Source organism: Hyaena hyaena, unplaced genomic scaffold, assembly GCF_003009895.1.
Source record: "Hyaena hyaena isolate Hyena2069 unplaced genomic scaffold, ASM300989v1 scaffold_328, whole genome shotgun sequence".
Lineage (NCBI taxonomy): Eukaryota > Metazoa > Chordata > Mammalia > Carnivora > Hyaenidae > Hyaena > Hyaena hyaena.
Window position 1 is genome coordinate 808,066 of NW_024080958.1, and position 19,137 is coordinate 827,202.

Here is a 19,137-nt window from a genome sequence, read left to right on the forward strand (position 1 = left end):
CTTGCACACATTGCTGGTGGGGCTGGGGGACGGTGCAGCTGCTGGAGAAAACAGCAGCTCCTCGGTGTGTTGGACAGAAGATCACCAGGTGAACTAGCAGCTCCAATCCCAGGTGCAAACCCAGAAGAACTGAAAACAGGCATTCAAACAAAAAGTTGAACATGAGCGTTCACAGCGGCACTGTTCCCGCCAGCCAAGCGGCGGAAATGGCCCCAATGCGCCCGTCCGTGGAGGAAGGGATAAACCAAAGACGGTCTAGCCATACAGCCGAGTATTACTAAGCCATAGAAAGGAACGAGGCAGGGTGCCTGGTTGGCTTGGTTGGTTAAATGTCTGACTTTGGCTCAGGTCATGATCTTGAGATTCACAAGTTTGAGCCCCACGTCGGGCTCTGTGCTGACAGCTTGGAGCCTGGAGCCTGCTTCGGATTCTGTGTCTCCCTCTCTCTGCCCCTCCCATGCTCGTCCATTCACACACTCTCACACTCTCTCAAAAAATAAATCAACATTGAAATAATTTTTTTAAAGGAACGAGGCTCTGACTTGTTACAACAGGAATGATCTGTGAAAACACACCGGGTAAAAGACGCCAGTCACAGAGGGCCACAGGCTGTGTGGTTCTATCCCTATGAAATGTGCACAACAGGCACATCCATGTACATTGGTGACTGCCTAGGGCTGACCGGCTGAGGAAACGGGGTAACTGCTAACAGTTAGGGGGTCTCCCACTGGGGTGATGACATGTTCCAGAACCACAGAGTGGCAATGGGTGGGCAACAATGCAAATTACGCGTCACTGTACGGAACACTGTAAAGTTTACATCATGTAGATTTCACCGCGCTAGGAAAGATGGGCTGGAGGAGGGAGAGAGGAAGCGGGTGAGACACAGGCTGGGGCAGGGTCCCGCCAGGCCAGTCCCAGGGGCAAGATGGATCTGAGGGATGTTTTCTGGAAAGAACAGCCAGGAATGGAAAGCAAATAAGATATGGGCCTCAGAGTAAACTTTATAAGCAGGGAACCATGTACCCTAGATGCGTGGGACAGTCCTGGCCGATGGTTACTGCCTTGGCATCCCAAATGCACGGTGTCCACTGTCACTCTCAAAAGTGTCCCAAGCAGGGCCATAAATTATATAGTCATTCAACTTACAAGGCCCTGGTCCGCACGCTAGTTCTCTAAATATCAGTAGGGAATGTACAGCACCCCCATTTTACAGATAGGGGCTCGAGTGGCATTGGATTCAGCTTGTGGTCATCTGTGGCCATCTGCTCTTCCTGGCCTGGGGCTCCTCTCCTGCTGGGGGCCCCTGGGAGAGGTTGCTGCCCAGCAGGGGTGGAACGGGGACACCTGAGGTTGGGGAGAGCCAGCCCGCGGGCCCTGCGCACCTGCTGGTGTGGGAGACAGCTTGGTGGCCTTTGGGTGGCAGGTGGATGTGGGTCTGAATCCTATTTCTAACCCCCCCACCCCCGGTAGCTGGCTGACCTTGAGCCTGCTCCTTAACCTCTCTGACCTTCATTCCCCACCTACAAAGTCAGGCCAGCAAGGTCAACCTTTAAGACACTTATTAACATGAAGAGGAATGACGCTCCTGAAACGCAGAGCCTGAGCCGGCTCTGGGTCGATGGCTGCTAGGTTATCCTTCCTCCACTCACTCCCTCCCCCCTGGGAGGGGAAAGGAAATGTGTTTTCTGCTGAGTAATGCAGTAAAAAAAAAAAAAAAAAAAAAATCTTGGAGAAATAAGATGAATCCTGACATCTTCAAGCATATGCAACGCTAAATATTTTGGGTGCCCCATAAAAAAGGAAACACACAGACACCCTTCTCCAGGATGACTCAAGCCACTTATTATCCGATTCTGGGTGAAGCCCCCACTCAACAGCTGGGCCCGAAAACCATGGGCTCTGCCTCCCCAGAATCTGGCATCTGAGTCCCGCAGGACGCCCGGCTGAAGGTTACGGGGGGGTCCAGACAATTCTAGCATTACCAGGGCCACTGCGTGAAGGCCTCCCCCACTGCTGAAGGCCAAGGAAACGGTGGTGCCGTTCATAAATATTTAACCAGTGCACCTCGAAACACACCGGGGGATTACTGGAGAGTGTGGAAAACAAGTTGGGTGCACAGGAAGCTCAAGGTCATTAAGGACGTGAGAAGCAGCTACAAACCATGCACAGAATCGTCTGTGACAGGATGCAAAGGGACACCCCCAGCGTTGGATTGACCACCAACATGGGAGGCCGTGCAGATGAACTTGGGCTCTCCTTCGAGGACATCCTCCCGGCTCCGCGCGGCCCATGAACAGCGTTCAAGTGCAAGGCCGCCCTTGGAATCTCACAGAGCCCGTGGAAGCAACATGGCCCTGGGGGTGGCTCACCCAAGCCCTTAACTCACAAACGGTAGGCGTGCGGGTCTCAGAAACGTCACCAGCTCTGCATCACGGAGCATGAAGGGCTCAGGAGAGCCCCGATGGAGAGGGCGTGGAGCAAGCGGCCCCAGCCGCACCCTGACACACGCGACTGAAAGCTGTTTCGGTTTACTGAATTTGAGAACCATCTCGGGCTGTGTTTATCCTCAGCACAAATACACCTCCAATTAATTAAACGAGCACTTTCCTCGTTGACACTAACCTCTTCACCGGCCTAGGCTTTTGGCCGCTGCCGGGTGATTCATCCAGCAATCCCAGTGTGGCGGAGCCTCGCAAAACCCTCTCCTCATCCGCGGTTACCTAGCAACCAGCCTAGCAACCCGGGAGCCAAGAGATTCGTCCCTGAGCGATAACCATAAAGTAACATCCAAAAAGACGTCTCGTCTCCAGGATGCCATCCAAAGGTACATAAAGAGGAGGCGCGGAGCAGCCGGCTTCCCTGCTCGCGAACTGCACAAATTAGAGACAAAGGGGAGACACGTTATTTACTTGTTGCTTCAACAGCTGAGAGACGCAGTTCCATTCCCGCAATTCACACACGGGGAGGCGGCAAGCGCGGGGGAGGCGGCTGGGCTGGGAGCCACACAGAAGCCACCCTGTCACTGAGAAAGGATGCGGCAGAGGTTCTGCCCAAACTGAAGAGTTTCCCTTTCCCCACATGCTCCCCAACCCTCGGGCAGCCGGTGCCTCACGGGAGGAGCGTGCCTTACTGTGTGTGCCAGACACATAACTGGGCAATAAAAGGCTGGGAGAACATTCCAGAAGGGTGAACACCCTCGGCATTTCAAAAAGGTGCCGGCCCTCCTGAGCCTGCCCTGCCCGGGGGCTGGAACCCTCCTCCATCCACAAAGGGCCACAGAATCAGTACTCCCTGGAGAGCACATCACAGTGCACATTCCCAAGGTCCGGGGTCCCTCTGCTAGAATCAAGTTTCAGACGATTCTGCCGCAGGTGGCCCCAGACCACGCTTAGAGGAATAGGGCTCCGGGGGCCTCCCCTCACGCACAGACCCCACCAGCAGGTGCGCGGGAAGCTAGGCTCACCCTCCCTCCCTGTTCAGAACGGGGTTGGGGCAAAAGCCTGATGTGCCCCCAGAATGCAAGTGGTTCGGCTGTGTGAGTCTGGCCCACGGGCGTCCCGGTCAAGGTGGTCAGGTGGCACGGTTCAGGTCGCGCTCTGCCCCTGACTGTGACCTTGGGGCTTATCTGCCCGACCGGGTGGGAGCCGGTGACACGTGGAAGGGACTCACATCCACACACGGCCCAGAGACAGGGCTCCGCGGGGAGCTGCCTCACTCAACAAGTGAGGGGCCAGCGGGAAGACCCCTGCAATCTCCAAGTCCCCGTGCACTCTGGGGCCCCTGCCATAGCTAGTCACCCAGCGACTCGTCAAACTGTTCCCAGGGCTGTGTGCAGCCCCGGAGAGGAGGGGCTGTCATCCTGGCTGGCAGAGAGGACCCAGTGGCCCTGGCCAGGACACCTGGTCACAGCTGAAGGAAGCACAGCCCAAGAACGGCCCCTCCGAGAAGGGCCCTGGGCGGGAGGGAGCCTGGACAATGTGACGGGAAAGGAAAAGACCAGAGAAAAATGATGCTTGTGCTGGAGAAGACTCAGGGACATGGCCGCCCTATACCCTGAGGTGGCCGGGAAGGAGCGTGACTCGTGTTCCGCGAGGCTCCAGGCAGATGGAGGGCCTTCAGAGCAACCAAGGCAAAGCACCCTTCGAAGCACAGTTGTCCGCCAGCACCGTGGGCTACCCGGGGCTGAGGGCTCCCCGGGGCGGCCATATCACCTCAGGTGTCCCAGCCAGGGGCAGGCTGCCCAGGGTCAAGCCCCCTGCCTCAGTTTCCCTCAGCTGTAAAACGGAGAGTACTGGGGCACAGCTCACCAGGGTGAGGGGAGGTGAAGTGATCCGCATCCACAAGCCTGAGCCGGAGGCTGGCTCCCTGCTGAGATGCTGCTACCGGCTCCTAACAAGGGCCAGTGGAAACCCCAGGAGGGTGAGGTTAATCCCCGGGGCTGAGCCGGAGCGGGAAGGCAGAGCCCGTGGGGAGGTGTGCACGGCAGGCGGTGTGGTGGAAAGGCACTGGCCTCGGAGGCACAGACTAGTCAGAAGTACCCCAGCCCCCTGGTGACCACATGGGACTCAAAAACCTCATCTGTGAAATGGGCGAGTACCGCCCCTCCAGGGTGGCTGTGAACCCTGAGGCGGCGGCAGGTGCTAAGCATAAGCACATGCCTGGGCTGTTTATGCAGAAAACTGGGGAAACGGGCTCACTGCAGTGCAGCGCTCTACTGAGCACCTACTGTATACATCGCCTTCTCAGGAGGTGGGAGCAGAGAGGAGACCGGATCCTGCCACCACAGCCTGGTCCACAGGGACAGGCTCAGAGCTTCTGGGCCCTCGGGCTCTGGGCAACGGGTGCCAGGAAACCACACATGCTCGCCCGTGGCTGCCGAAAGCCCTCGCGGCCAGTGTGCGTCACCGTTGCCTTAAACAGGGAGCCTGGGGACCTATGTCAGGTGAGCATGTAGGAAAAGCACAAACGAGGGGCACTGGCGCTGTGGGGGACAGAGCCTGGCACCCAGAGGACCACAGCAGAGAAGGGCCAAGGTCAAATCTGGAATGAGACACCCAGACATGCTCAGATATCCAGATGGTCACAGCCATCAGAATGCTGGAAAAGATGACCTTGAAACTGAGGTCACTTCTGCCTCAGCCGGGAGGCGACGGGTCCCCCAGGGCACGCACGCCGCAGGTCACGGAGTGGCCGCAGATGAGGCGCCTGAGAAGCCGGCTGGCCATGGGGAAGAAGATGTTGACCTTGGGTCAACCCAATCAGGCCTTGGCCGTGAACTTAAAGCCACAGGTAAACTGCCAGGCGGGGAGCGACTAGGCAAGCTTCTCAGCCCGCACCCCTGTCCTTAGGGCACCTGCAGAACCACAGACGCGGGCCTCTCTGCACCTCAACGCTGCTACTGGAAAGTGGGCTCTCCTAGAAGCACCCACGCCTCGGGGCAGACACGTAACTCGAGCGCACACCCCACGGACACAGCAGATCGTGACGTGGATGGGTCCGCGGGCCAGACGGGCCCCACACGGTGCTCCTCCAGCCCCGTGAGGCAGGCTAGAGCGATGGGAAGGAGGGATTCAAGGTACCAGGGCACCCTGGCTTCCCCAGTCACCCCACGAAGCGGCCTCACCCCTGTGGGCTTCACTCACATCTGGTGACCAATCCATGGGGTTTCGTGAGATAGAACCGCGCGGTATGCCAGGGGCTTTGGGAGCCGCTGGGCGTGTGCCCCCAGACACGCGCAGACTGCTCACGCAGCCACACGGAGCAAATGGAGAGGCAGCCACGGCCACTCTGCACGGTCTGAGCCACCCCTTGGTGTCCCACCAATTACCCCTTTGAATCTGGATAATGGCCAGTTTACCACTTCTCGTGTTTTCAAAAGAACAGGTCCCCAGAAGATCAGCACCCTAACTTACTCCTCAGCCACCAGCTGTTTCCACCCTCAGAGACCACCCATCGGGTGGGGGATGCCCCACGCCCCGGCTTGGCTGGAACCCCGCCCCTTTTAACAGCTCTTCCTCCCTAGAGAACCGCCCAGAGCCCAGAGCAAGGCCTCCCGCTCCATGAGTGAGCGCTTCCAACAGCCCTGCGCCTCCACAGCCTGCAGGGGGTGGTGAAGGATGGAGGCTGACCCCCGGACCCTGGCCCTGCCACGTACTGCTGTGACTGCCCTGGGCCTCAACTTCCCCACCTGCAGGATGGGTTCCAGTCCTGCCCTCTGGGCGGGGGGAGGGTCACTGAGCTCAGCTGGCACAAGGGGCCCAGAGCCGGGTCTTGCACGTGATAAGTAGGCCGCCTGACCTTTCTGTTAGTCTGCTTCCTCCCTGGAACCCTGGCGATATGGATCCTGAAGGCTGGTACGGGACTTTGCACGTGTGTGTAACTGCTGTCTCAAAGTTTAAGGGTGGGTCTTCCCCGCTGGACTCTTAGCGATAGGGAATGATCTGGTGGCAGCCAGAGGGGCAGTGGTGAGAGGGGACGGGTGGTGAAGTTGGCGAAGGGGGTCAAGGGCGCTTACCGTGAGGAGCACCGAGTAACGGGCAGAGCTGTTCAACCGCTATGCTGTGTACCCGCAAACCCACCACTAACAGAACGTGGGGTTAGTTAGGCTAGAATTTTTTTAAAAAAACTCATACGTTAAAATTGAAAATTTTAGGGGCACCTGGGTGGCTCAGTAGGTTCAGCTCAGGTCATGATCTCACAGTCTGTGAGTTCGAGCCCTGCGTCGGGCTCTGTGCCGATAGCTCGGAGCCTGGAGCTGCTTCGGATTCTGTGTCTTCCTCTCTCTCAGCCCCTCCTGCTCACACTCTATCTCTCTCTCAAAAATAAACAAGCATTAAAAAATTTTTTTGAAAAATTTAAAACCTAAAAAAAACAAACTCCAACAACATTGAGTTACATGTGGTCATTCTAGAAAACCAAGGAAATCAAGAAGAAATTAAGAAGGCACGGGGCTGGTTTTGCACAGCTGGGACCAGCCAGACAAATGTGTCTGTCCTGTCCCCCCGACTCCCGCGCTCGGCCGCCGGGGCCACTCACCTTAAACCTCTCGGTGACGCCCTCGGTGATGCTGACAGTGAACTCGGCTATCTTGGGAGAGCGAGCTTTGCTTTTCTTGCGATCAGGCTCATACTGGGTCTTAGTTTTCACCACGACCTTGTCCGGGAAACAGAGAAGCAAAGCATCAGGGTGCGGGCCGGAGGCATCCAGACACGCCTGCCCACAGCGGGCGGCCGAGTCCCCGTGTCGCCAGCAAGTATTTCACAAAAAGAACGGGAACAGCACCCACTTATTGGAAGTCCCTGTGCCGGGACCTTCGGAGAAATTACCCGTTAATAACCCAGACAGTAGCCCCAGGAGGGAAATCCGATAAGCCGGGGGCAGAGGAAGTAAGCCCATTGGCCGGGGGCCACCCAGGGCAGACTTCTCATGCTGACTCCTGACACAGTGCTCATTCCACGCCCATCGAGAGCCCAGCAGTCAGGAGAGCGCATCTGGCTTCCAACGGTGTTTCCGTGCCACCGTGGGTAAAGCGAGGGAGGAGGGGATGAATCCCTTCCCTCCGGGATGAGGACGGAGCAGGAGCCAGCCGCCAGCCTGCAAGGAAATCGACCTTGGCCGTCTACTCCCTGATCGTCCCCCTCTCCTGCCCCTGCAATGGCCCCCAGAGGGTCTCCCTGCTCTTCTTCCCGGCCACTCCCTGTGAAACCCGCCCTACCTTGCCCCGTACACCCCCTTCCCCTTCGGCCCCCTCCAGCTTCAGATGAGCCCCAACCCACCTTCTAGCCTCCTCCCTCAGGCTCCCGGCCCCCTCCTCCTCACACCTGTGGCTGTCCCCACCGACAGGGAGGCATCAAGCGCTCACACATCTCCAGTCCCTGGTCCCTCCCTCCCCTTCCAGAAGCCAGGAAGTGGCTGGAACCCCACGCTCTCCCTCCCCTAGAGAGAGGGTGGCACGTGGGTGGGGGGGGAGATGCTCGCTGAGACCATGAACTCGGGGCAGACCTAAGAGAACCCAGCGAGTCAGGAGCTGGAGACGCCATCCGACAGAGCTGTGACCCCGGAGCCGGCCTCGAGGAAGGAATCCGGAGAGAAAGCAGCCCGTGCCAGCGGCCACCAAAAAGGGATCCAAGGGCCACACTCCCACTCGCCCTTCTTTGTTCCTTTCTGTGCACACGGCTCTCCAGACACGGAGAGGGAGGGCGTGCCTAGTGTGACAGCCTGGGCGCCCACCTGGGGAGGCCCCCATCTCCTGTCTGTGCATCACCCTACTGTTCTAAGTTCCCAACCACACCTGACCAGCTGTGTGACCTTGAGCACGTGCCTGACTGCTCAGAACCGGAGGGTCCTGGCCTGCAAAACGGGAACAAGACCCCCCTGACTGGGCTTCAGTGAGGAGGAGGGAACCGCGTCAGTGCTCAATCGGCCTGGACTCCTCTGCATCTTCCGCTGACACACTAGGTGACCTTGGACAAGACCCTGTGTCCACATCTGTACAACGGGTGCGATGACAGCAATTCCCTCCCCATGTCAGCCCGCAGACAAGGCCGGCCCGAGACAAGCACTCATCAAATGTCAGGTGAGACGCCCCGACGTTGCTGCCACATTACTGCTGTCACCGGGGCACCTCAGCACTCGGCACACATTCCCAGGACAGATTCTACTTATAACCCTGACAGCGCTATTGACCCCCTAAGCCATGTCACCTGGGACAGGTGCCATCACTCCCTGAACCCTGGCTGTGAGCAGCACAGTGCTGCTGTTCGGGTTAAGCGAGGTCTTGGGTGAGAGCTGTCTGGTCCCAAGGAGGGCAGAACACGAGGCCCTACCAGAAGCTTCTGTATTCAGGATTGTGGCCTTCAGCCCTGTGACCTTGGGCGCATCTGGTGAACTCTGAGACTCCGTCTACTCATCTGTGACTTCTGAAATCTTCCAGCCTAGTCATTGGTTCCTGCTAGAATTCCTCTCTCTGGCCCATCACTGCCAGCTCCGTCTCTTTGTTTGCACACTCCCAGGGACAGGAGGCTCATTACCTTTTAGATTTACCCAGGCTACTTTTAGAGCGCACAGGGGGTTGGCCAGGATTTCAGACCCGCCCGAAATCCCCCTCCCTGGTACAAGCCAACTGAGCGCCAGACAGTTCGGAAATGGAACAGACTGAGGGCAAAAGAGGAGGCTCAGGCTGAGCAGTGGGAGTCACCTGATGGGGCACTGCCTCAGGACACGGCGTTCCTGGCACAGGCTGCCACCACTCTTGGGCTGAGGTGGGAGAGGAAGGTGGGGCAGTGGGGCCAGGCTGAGCTCGCCCTCGAGTCAAGGTCTGCCACCCAGCTGAGGCAGCCCTGCCCCCCCCCCCATGCTCCTGGGACCATCAGTGCCCCAGAGTGGCCCCACGTGGCCTGGGCACACAGGTGCGCCCAGTTCATCCTTTCCTGAACTCAGACACCTGCTGCAAGCCACGCTCCTGCCCCCGCCCCCACCCAAAACAGACAATAGAACTGGGGGTACGGAAGCCACTCCCAAGAGCTGGGTCAGTCAAAGGGTCCACATGGGAATAAAAGAAGCTTCCAGAAAGGAAGGACCCACCGCTGCAGAGATATTCCGCAACCCCCACCCTCCGTGGTCAGCAATCCCCAATGTGGGGGAATAAAAGACAAAGACCTGAATCCGACCGTCCTCACCAAGGCTAAATAAGACAATAAGTGTAAACGCACTTCGGGGAATAGCACGAGCTTGCTCGTGGCAACGGTGGTTTTTAAGCAGCGGCAAGGTGGTCAGAACAGAGGCCGCTTATTATTTTAAAGCTGAGTTTTACAATACGATTTGTCGAGACTCTGAAACATCCTACATGTACCTCTTTAAGCATGAGCTCTTGAAAATATTATCCTTAATGTACAGAAACTACTTGATTGGATACTGTATTGTAGGAAAAAAGGGGCTCTTCAATTGAGCAAAGAAAAGCCCACTCTGGGGAAAGGATGACGAATGATTGTCCCCGGTTACACTAATACCGGCGAACAGAGAGCGCACTCACTCGAAGATTTCACAAAAGGAACAAAGAGAGGAAGGAGGCTCCCTGTAAGGAGGGCACCCCGCGGCATCCACAGCCAGTCTGGGAGGGCTTGAGGGTGCGGATGGGAATTTAGCCCCTAAAGGGGGTCCAGGTGGCCCGAGAGGGGCCTCGCCACCGCAATGGGGCAAATCAGGCCGAAACCGCATCACCTGGGAAGGTACCAGGGGCAGCCGCGCCCCTCGGCTCAGCCCAGACCCACGCCCCCCACCCCCACCCCGGGGCAGGCCTGGGGCGGCCGCTGTGGAGCCAGGGACCTCTCTGGGACAAGACGCCCACGAAGCCTAAGAAGGGACCTTTCCCCGGCCGCATTCCCCGGTCAGGACGGAGCTGTCACCCAAGGAGGAAAGGGGGGCACGTCTCCCCATCCGGAATTCCGCGCGGGCACGTCGCCCTCCCGTGGGGGCTTCCTCCCGCCGCCCGGGCTCGCCCCCACTTCGCGTTGCCAGCGCACGCCGCGCGTCTCTTTTGTTGCGGCCGCGGCCCGAGACTTTGGGGTGCGCACCCGGCAGCGCGGGGGTGGCGTGGGAGGGGGCGCGCTCACCTTGTCCGGGGGCGGGAACTGCAGCTGATTGACATCGAGGGGCGTCATCAGGGGGATGGTGTCGAAGCCATCCTCCAGCAGCGGCTGCTTGGTGCCCTTCTCCGCGAAATTGTTCCCCAACTTCACCATCGTGCCGGGAGACCCGAGGCTAGCGCCTGCGAGGGAGGGCGGGGCGGGAGTCACCGCGAGCTCGCCAGCCCCCGGGGAGGGGCCGGGAGGACGCGGATGGGGCGGGAGCGGGCATGGGGGGTGGGGGTGGGGGTGGGGGTGGGGTCCCGGCCCCTCCCCCCGCAGGACCCGCGCGCAGGGGCGCCCCGCGGCCGGGGAGGGGGCGCGCCCCGTCCCGGAGCCGGAGCCCCGCGCGGAGCACCCCCTCCCCTCGGCTGTGCCCCTTCTACCCGGCGGGGAGCCGGGCGGCCGCGGACCCCGCCCCGGGGCGGAAGGCTCGGGCCCGCGGGCCGCACTCACCCACGCCGGCTCGCAGGTCTGGCTCCGAGCGCGCCGCGAGCCTCCGCGTCGGCCGCTCCCGCGCGCAGCAATGGCGGAGGCGGCGCCGCGCGGGGCCGGGCGGGGGAGCCGAGCGATTGGGCTCGCGGCCGCTCCCCCTCCCGCTCGCCGCCTCCCTTCCCGCCGCCCCCGGGGCCGCCCGTGCGCCGGCGAGTGCGCGTGTGGCGGCGGCGGCAACTCCGCCCTGACGCAGCGCGCGGGGCTGCACAAAGGAGCGCTCCCCGGGGACCCGCGGCCGGGCGGCGGGGGGCGGGGGAGCGCCCCGGGAACGCGGGCGGGGGCGCGCGGCGATGGGAGGGGCGCAGGGGGGCGATCCCCCAAAGTGTTGGGGGGGGCGTGTGCGGCGGCGAGGGCCGGGGAAAGGGGGCGTCCCCGCGGCGAGGCGGCGCGGGTGGGAACGGAGGGGGAGACTCCGGGCTGTGCGGGGGGCGCCCTCCGGAGCCGGGGACGCCGCCCGCGCTGGGAGGAAGCCCGGCGTAGCTGGAGGGCTCGGTATTCGGGGCAGGGAGAGCGCTTTGCGCGCCGCGTCGGAGGGAGACGGAGAGGTTTCTCGGGTCTGCTGGGAGGAGAAGGCGGGGGTCCCCTCACTGCAGCCGCAGCCGGGAGCGTCCGGGTCGCGGAGGACGGACGGCGGGAGTGAAGGGGCGCGGGGCTCCGCCGCTGTCGCAGCTGCCCGGACTAGGGCGTCATTTTGCAGACTTGGAGCCAGCCTGGCTGCGGGACTCCCCGGACGAGCGGCGGCGCGCGGTGCGGCAGCGGGGCCAGGAGCGGGAGGCGGGCGGCTGCGGGGAGTCGGCCCCGTGCGGGCACCTGTCTGCCTGGGGCCCAGCGTCGGTGTCCCCGGAGCCCTACTGTCACACCCCAGGGGCACGGCTGAAGGCCTTTTGCATCAGCCGACGGAGAACCACTGCAAGCTGCGTCCCCTCCCCCAGAACCGCAGGGAAGGCACTGAGAGGGGAAGAGCCCAGGCTAGGCACCCGACTTCCAAATCCCCAGGAGGCCCCACCCCCTTTTACACCGGAGGTAATTAGGTTCGTACCCTTGCCCCAGGTCCCCAGCAGGGTCCAAGTGGGTCTTTGACCACAGCGCAGACACGACATGCAGCCAGTCTGGGAAAGGCACGTGTCGCAGGCCTGGCCACCAGCCTCCTGCTGGCAAAGGCCTTGAACCCACCGGTCGGATGCGGTGATACTGCCTTTCTGTGTGGGTTCCGGGTTTCTCACGTGGCACCCCAGGAGCCCCCCCCCCCCCCCCAGGCCGCTTGGACACTCCCTGCAGCAGGTGAAGGGTAGTTAGAATCCGCTCAGGTGCCAGCCTGGGTCAGTCCCTGGCCTGATAAGTTCACGGTGGGGAGACACCACGTGTGCCTCAGGGAGGGCGTGGCTGTGTCCCCAGCCCAGGTGCCAGCACTTTACAGATGCCAGCACAGGCCACACACACACACTGTGGTTGGGACCCCACACAGGAAGGACCCCGTGTGTGCCCCTCCTTCCCCCGAAGGCTCTGCCAGCAGGGACATGAAGGACCCACCGTTCTACAGAGACGGCAGCGGACAGCCCACGCTGCTCACTCCCTTTCCTGTGCTGCACTGGGTGTTCGCTGGTCCCGGTCACTGGGACTTTGCAGTTTCAGGGGGTGGGGGTGGGGGTCCAAACTGCGCGTGGCCCCGTGGCGGACTCGGGGGATCCAGGTGCACAAACCACAGCCCCCTCACCAGAAGCTGACGGATGGCGGGAATGAAGTGGCAAGTCCTTAGGTGGGGGGCGCGGGAGACTCTGGATAAAAGTATGAAATCACCTGGGAGCCATAGAGCTCTTTTTTTTTTTTTTAATGTTTTTTGTTTATTTCTGAAAGAGAGAAAGAGAGCGTGAGCAGGGGAGGGTCAGAGAGAGGGAGATAGAGAATCTGAAGCAGCTCCAGGCTCCGAGCTGTCAGCACAGAGCCCAATGCGGGGCTCGAACCCACGAACCTTGAGATCATGACCTGAGCCAAAGTTGGACGCTTAACGGACTGAGCTGCCCAGGTGCCCCCACAGAGTGCTCTTGCACAGGGAGGAAAGGAATGTGCCAGAAGATGTGTATCCTGCCTTAACAGATTACCACGAACCGGAGGCTTAAAACAACAGAAATGTAGGGTCTCACCGTGCAGGGGGCCAGAAGTCCAAAGGCCAAGTGTCAGCGGACGGCACTCCCTGCAGGGGTGCCGGGGGGCAGAGGTGGGGGGCTGCCTGGGAGAATGTTCCTGCCTCCAGCTTCCAGGCCCCAGGCCTTCCTCAACTTGTGCCGCGTCACTCCGGTGTCTGGTGCGTGGTCACTCTGCCTCCTCCTCTTCCCCGTGTGTCTCCTATGAAGTCCCTGTCATTGGATTTCGGGCCCAGTCAGTGACGCCGGAGAAGGTTGTCGTCTCCCAGTCCCTCACTGCGCTACCGGAGGACTCGTTCACAGATCCTGGGGACCCCGCACGATGTCCTTGGTGGCCGCCGTGGGTTCACCTTGGCCTCCGGGAGGGGCAGGGTCTCCGCAAGAGATTAGCTTGAAAGGCCAGAGTCACAGAAGGGGGGACAGCTGACCCCTGACGGTGCTTGTGCGCAGGTGCAAGGTGTTTTAAAGCGTACACACGGCGAAATCAACGGGACTTGGTCTCCTCCCTAGACCCCCTTGCCAGGTGTTTGGCCAGTATTTGGTTTTTCTGAGTGACTGTAGGATACCTTAGGGCTGCCCCAGGAAACAGACCCGCCACGGGTTGGATGATGGCAGCAAGCCCTGCCCCATCTGCCCCCCAGTTGGGCAGGGCAGCCAGCTGTGCCCCCCCCCACTTCCAAGTTCAAGTCTCACAGTGCTGCCCCTGCCCATGGCTTTACGTCTAGACTGTACATCAAGAGGTGGGGGGCAGGGTGACAGTTTGATTCCCAGTCTTTCCCACTTCCGTGCTGTGTGACTTGGGGCAAGCTGCGTACCTCCTCTATGCCTCAGTTTCCCCATCCATGAGGCGGAGATGATAGTAATAATACCTTCATCACAGCGATGCTGTAAGAATCCCAGGAGCATAAAAACAGCACCTGCTTCGGCTATCGTTACGGCTTTGAGCGCTACTGGCTGCTCAGCACCCCATGGTCTCTGTCCTTGGTAGCTTATGTGCAGCCAGGCTGAGGTGCTAGACGCTTGTCGTGGGCACGGGATCGGTGCTCCGAGTGACTGAGGAGTCACACACACCCCCCGCCCCCACAGTCCTGGTGAGCCTCTGTAGCTCAGGGAAGGAAGCGCCTGGTCCCAGGCCATGAAGCGCAGGGCAGAGCAGAGCAGCCAATTCCTGAGATCCTTTGTCCACATGTGTTTTTCTCTAATTGCGAAGTAATTCACATTCCACACGTTTCACCGTTGTAAAAGGACCCACTTCGTTTGGGTTTTTAGTATGTTCACCAGGTTGTGCAAGCATCACCACTAATTCCAGAACACCTGTATCACCCCAGAAAGAAATCCTGTCCCCATTACCAGTCGATCCCCATTCTCCCCTCCCCCCAGCCTCCCCAGCAACTACTAATCTACTTTCTTTAATCTACTATCAGTACCTAGACACTATATTTTTTAAAAAACTTTCCCAGGTTTACAGAGATATAACTGTGTCAGTTTAAGGTGTACAACCTGATGATGCCATATGTGTGTAGACTGTGAAGTTATTTCTACAATAAGTTAACATGTCTATCATCTTACATTGTTTTTTTGGGTTTTTGGATTTTTTGTTGTTTTTTGGTGGTGGGAAACATAAGACCTACCATATTGTTTTTATGGACTTGCCTATTCTGTACACATCCTCCTTTCTGATAGGTTTTAAGTTTCTCTGTCCCAGCTCCTTAATTCTGAGTGGGACAGTACACGGAGATGGGCGAGGGGGAGACATGGGGCTTCTGGATGTTTCTGCAGATGGGGAGAGTCAGCCCACCTGGGCATTCCTCCCTGTCTCTCCTTGAACCCAATACTCCAGCCAGACCGCCCTCCCCATTCCCAAAGCACCTGCCTCCAGGCCGGGGCAAATGCTGTTTCCTCAGTGTGGAATGTGTCCCCCATCTCCTGTCCATTTGGCAAACTCCTACTCATCCTCCAAAGCCCGGATCTGATGTTACCTCCTCTTCAAGTCTTACTTGGTGCTTCTTTATGCTGCTTTCCTGCTCGGTTTGGGTATTTATACCTTTTTCTGGATTGTGAGCAAATCCTGGCAGAACAACTTAATCATTCATTTCTACACCCACTGAGACTAGAACAGAGCCTGGAGTACAGCAAGTACTCCGAGACCGTATGTTAAATTGAATGGGCATCCACTCATTTTACATTCACAGCAGATTCAGACATTTAAATGTCAGATGTATAAGGCTAAGTTCAAGTGTGTAGTAAGAAAATTCGTGGTCTAATCCAAGCCAAAGGCAGGTCTGTCCATGACATCACACTGATGACTTTCTCCCTCCTGGATTCAACCTTGCTGCAAACACCCATTTCTGGAAAACTCCCTTATTTAAAAATACATAAGCTATAGACAAAGCCATAAATCCACTTCCTCGTGGCCCTTAGTGTTCCACCGTTGTATTCCAACCCCAGCATTTAACACATACTAAGTACTCAGTAAGTGGTTAACGAATGAATGAACCAAATTTTTGTTTCTTTGTCTTTGGAGAAACTGAGTAAATAGTATGGGGCTCACAGTCATCTGGTGACTCAGTATGTTATTCAAAAAGTACTGTGTGTGTGTGTGTGTGTTTTGAATTTGGGGAATTTTTTAGTTTTATTTGTAGCTTGATCTATATAGTCTTAACGAACCATACAGTGACTGCCCCTGGCCTGGCCACCCCTTGTAAAACAATCCCCTTGACATAAAGCCCCCTCAGGGGATCCCTTTTACCACCATCAGTGACCCCTGGTACCTTGACAGATACAGACGGGAAGGGAGAACCCTCTCTCTCTGCCTGGATCCTCCCGGAGCCTCCTCCAGGGTGAAGAGCAAGACAGCGATGCCCCGGCAAGATTTGCTCCACCATTTTCTCGTTTTTCTTCTTAGCTTCCCAGCAAGTGTGCAGTGGAGGGGGCAGCTGTACCCATTTTACAGCTGGAGGAACCATCAAGACTTTTGGCAATGACCGCATTCGTAAGAGCTCTCCAGGCACCGGCTCTCGATGCCGTCAACGCACCTGTGAGACAAGTTCTGTTCTCCGTCTTTTGGACGAGGCCACGGAGGCTTAGGTGACACGCGGTCGTCAAGATGATTGGGAGGGGAAGGGGGGCGCCTGCGCAGCTCAGTGGCTTAAACCTCCAACTCTCCATTTCGGCTCAGGTCACTATCTCACAGTTCATAGATTGAGCTCCACATCGGGCACTGGGCTGACACCCAGAACCTGCTTGGGATTCTCTCTCCCTCTCTCTCTGCCCCTCCCCTACTTGTGTGTGCATGTTCTCTCTTAATTAATTAAAATTTTAAAATATATTTTTTAGAAAAGATGCTTGTAAGACTCATTGGCAGAAGAAGGGAGAAAGCCAGATGCCTCAGGAACTTAGGTGCGGACTCCCAGCAAAAATGCCGCCCCTCCGGGGCGCCTGGGTGCCTTAGTCGGTTAAGCGTCCGACTTTCGCTTAGGTCATGATCTTGCGGTTCGTGGGTTCGAGCCCCGCGTCGGGCTCTGTGCTGACTGCCAGCTCAGGGCCTGGAGCCTGTTTCAGTCTGTGACTCCCTCTCTCTCTGACCCTCCCCTGCTCACGCTGTCTCTCTTTCTCTCTCTCCTAGAAATAAATTAAAAAAAAAATGCCGCCCCTCCGCCTGCCCTAAGCCCAGCCCTGCCCCCACGCTCGTGCCACGGGCGGGAGGATCTGACTGTGTGTCAGATCCAGGTTCCATGTAGACCCCAAAACGGGGAGGAAGTTCTACCCCAACCCTGAACGTTACCCCCCAGCCTGCGTTCACAAGTCACTGTCACCCCCTTAATCATTGGCAATGAGTCACCCTACTGGTGTGGCCTTGGGCAGAGCAATGACCCTCCTGGGCCTCAGTTTCCCCTGCTACAACATGAGGCAGTCGGGCTAGAATGAGAACTTAATCTCCCCGAGTTTGGAAGTCTCTATCTCATTGGTCACAGTCACCCTGAAAAGTAAGGCCTGGGATGAGTCAGTTTCCAAATTACGGAGGGCACATGGAGGTCAAGGCCTTGTGCGTGACCTGGGGAATACACCCCCAGGGCCACGTCATTTCCTTCGGCCCTTGCTGGGCTTCGTCCTGAGGCATTCCAATATCACCGGCACCAGCCACGCGCCAGGTTTCCAACATGTAGCAATAACTCGTATTAAATTATTTAGCTGGTAAATGATTATGAAAGCACTTTGCCAAAGTAAAGAACCACAGAAGGGCCAAGTTCTAATAACAATAACCTCACCGTACGCTTGAATTAATTATTGAATTTTTTAAAAGCCCACAGATGGATGAGTGCAATTCATTCCACGCTCCGCGGAGCCAGGGTCCCCGAGAGAGTGTCTGAAATTCACAGGCTCCCTGGAGTGCGCTGGAGACGCGCTGCAAGGCTGAGCAGCTCTGCAGGCAGCTTGACAATGACCTCATGGGGCTTTTCCATCCGCGATGTCTCCACTCCGCAGCTGGGCTGGGCTTGGCTGGCGGCAGCGGAGGGAGATTAGTACACGGCCGGGCCACACGCTCTGAGCCGACCCAGGACTTCGGGCTGTGGCATGCCTTTTTTTTTTTTTTTTAACATTTATAATTTATAGCCTTTTTTTCTGTTGGCCAGGCTCCCTGTTTCTCCCGTCCAGATGGGAAATGGGAGTGGATTCTTTGCGAGTGGATTTCCCAGAAGATTGAAATGTCACCTCTCTAGGTCCAATTTGCCTCATTTTGGACCACGGCTATTCTAAGACGCAAGGCACGTTGCCCTGTCTTCCAAAGCAGAGGATAGTGTAGAGAATCCTCTCTCGTCTTGAGGAATCGGGTCAGCTTTATGCGCAGGGCTGGGAGCCTTCACATGCTGCGTGTCCCCAGGCTCCTGGGCTCAGGCAGTGCTGATTTGGCTTTTGGGATGTCTGTGACCTTCATCTCTGTCAGGGGACTGCCCGTGACCATCCTCCCCACTCACCCCCTCACCCGTATTTGCTGTGGGCAGAGAATCCGAATTGCCGCATTTATTAAAATGACATCAAAAAAATGAAAAGGAGTAAGGAGGCTGAAGTGGGCTGAATAGTGTCCCCTAGAACTTCCTGTCCATCTGGAACCCCAGAATGTAATCTTATTTGAACACATGGTCCTAGGGCTCCTGGGTGGCTCAGTCGGTTAAGCGTCCGACTTTGGCTCAGGTCGTGATCTCACAGCTCATGGGTTCGAGCCCCGTGTTGGGCTCTGTGCTGACAGCTCGGAGCCTGCAGCTGCTTCGGATTCTGTGTCTCCCTCTCTCTCTGACCCTCCCCTGCTCACACTCTGTCTCTTTCTCAAAAATAAACATTAAAAAGAATTTTTTAATGTACTGCCCTGTATTCCCAAAGAACTTTGTTAAAAAATAAAAAGGGGGGGGGGTCCTTGCAGACGTAATTGGTGGAGGATCTTGGGATGACGCTGTCCTGGTTTTAGGGCTGGCCCTGAGTCCAGTGATGTGCCCGTATAAGACAATGAGAGGACACAGGGAGACACAGAGAAGAGAGGCCAGCTGATGACAGGCAGGGAGCCCGGCGATGTGCTGCACAAGCCAAGAGACACTGAGGAGTGTCACCCGCCCCTGGACGCCGGGAGAGGATCACACCACACATCCTGCCATGGAGCTTTCCAGAGAGCACAGCGCTTCCAACACCTTGATTTTGGACCTCTAGCCTCCAGAGCTGGGAAAGAATAGATTTCTGTTGTGTTAAGCCCCCCAGTTTGCAGTGTAGAGACCAAGGGCAGGCTGCCCCCAAATGTGCCCCTTTGGCATTGGTCATTTTCAATAAAAATTGCTTAGGGGACAGACGATGCAGCAAGGACGCTCAGACCCTCCTCTGTCCCCTGA

At 57.8% G+C, this 19,137-nt stretch overlaps 1 protein-coding gene across 3 annotated transcripts in view; it reads right to left on the reverse strand.

Moving 5' to 3' along the window:
* NSG1 (neuronal vesicle trafficking associated 1) overlaps positions 1-13,356 on the reverse strand; it is a 30,154-nt gene extending 16,798 nt beyond the window's left edge. The window contains exons 1-3 of one of the 3 annotated variants that reach the window (XM_039248978.1): positions 13,262-13,356; positions 10,614-10,768; positions 7,039-7,155 (exon numbers count right to left, since the gene is read on the reverse strand). In XM_039248978.1, coding sequence (XP_039104909.1) covers positions 7,039-7,155; positions 10,614-10,742 — 246 coding nt within the window. In that variant the 5' untranslated portion in view covers positions 10,743-10,768; positions 13,262-13,356. Of the gene's footprint in view, positions 1-7,038; positions 7,156-10,613; positions 10,769-11,081; positions 11,248-12,159; positions 12,216-13,261 lie in introns of those variants that run through there. The other 2 variants (XM_039248976.1, XM_039248977.1) reach the window with 2 other exon arrangements.
* Positions 13,357-19,137: the final 5,781 nt, after the last annotated feature.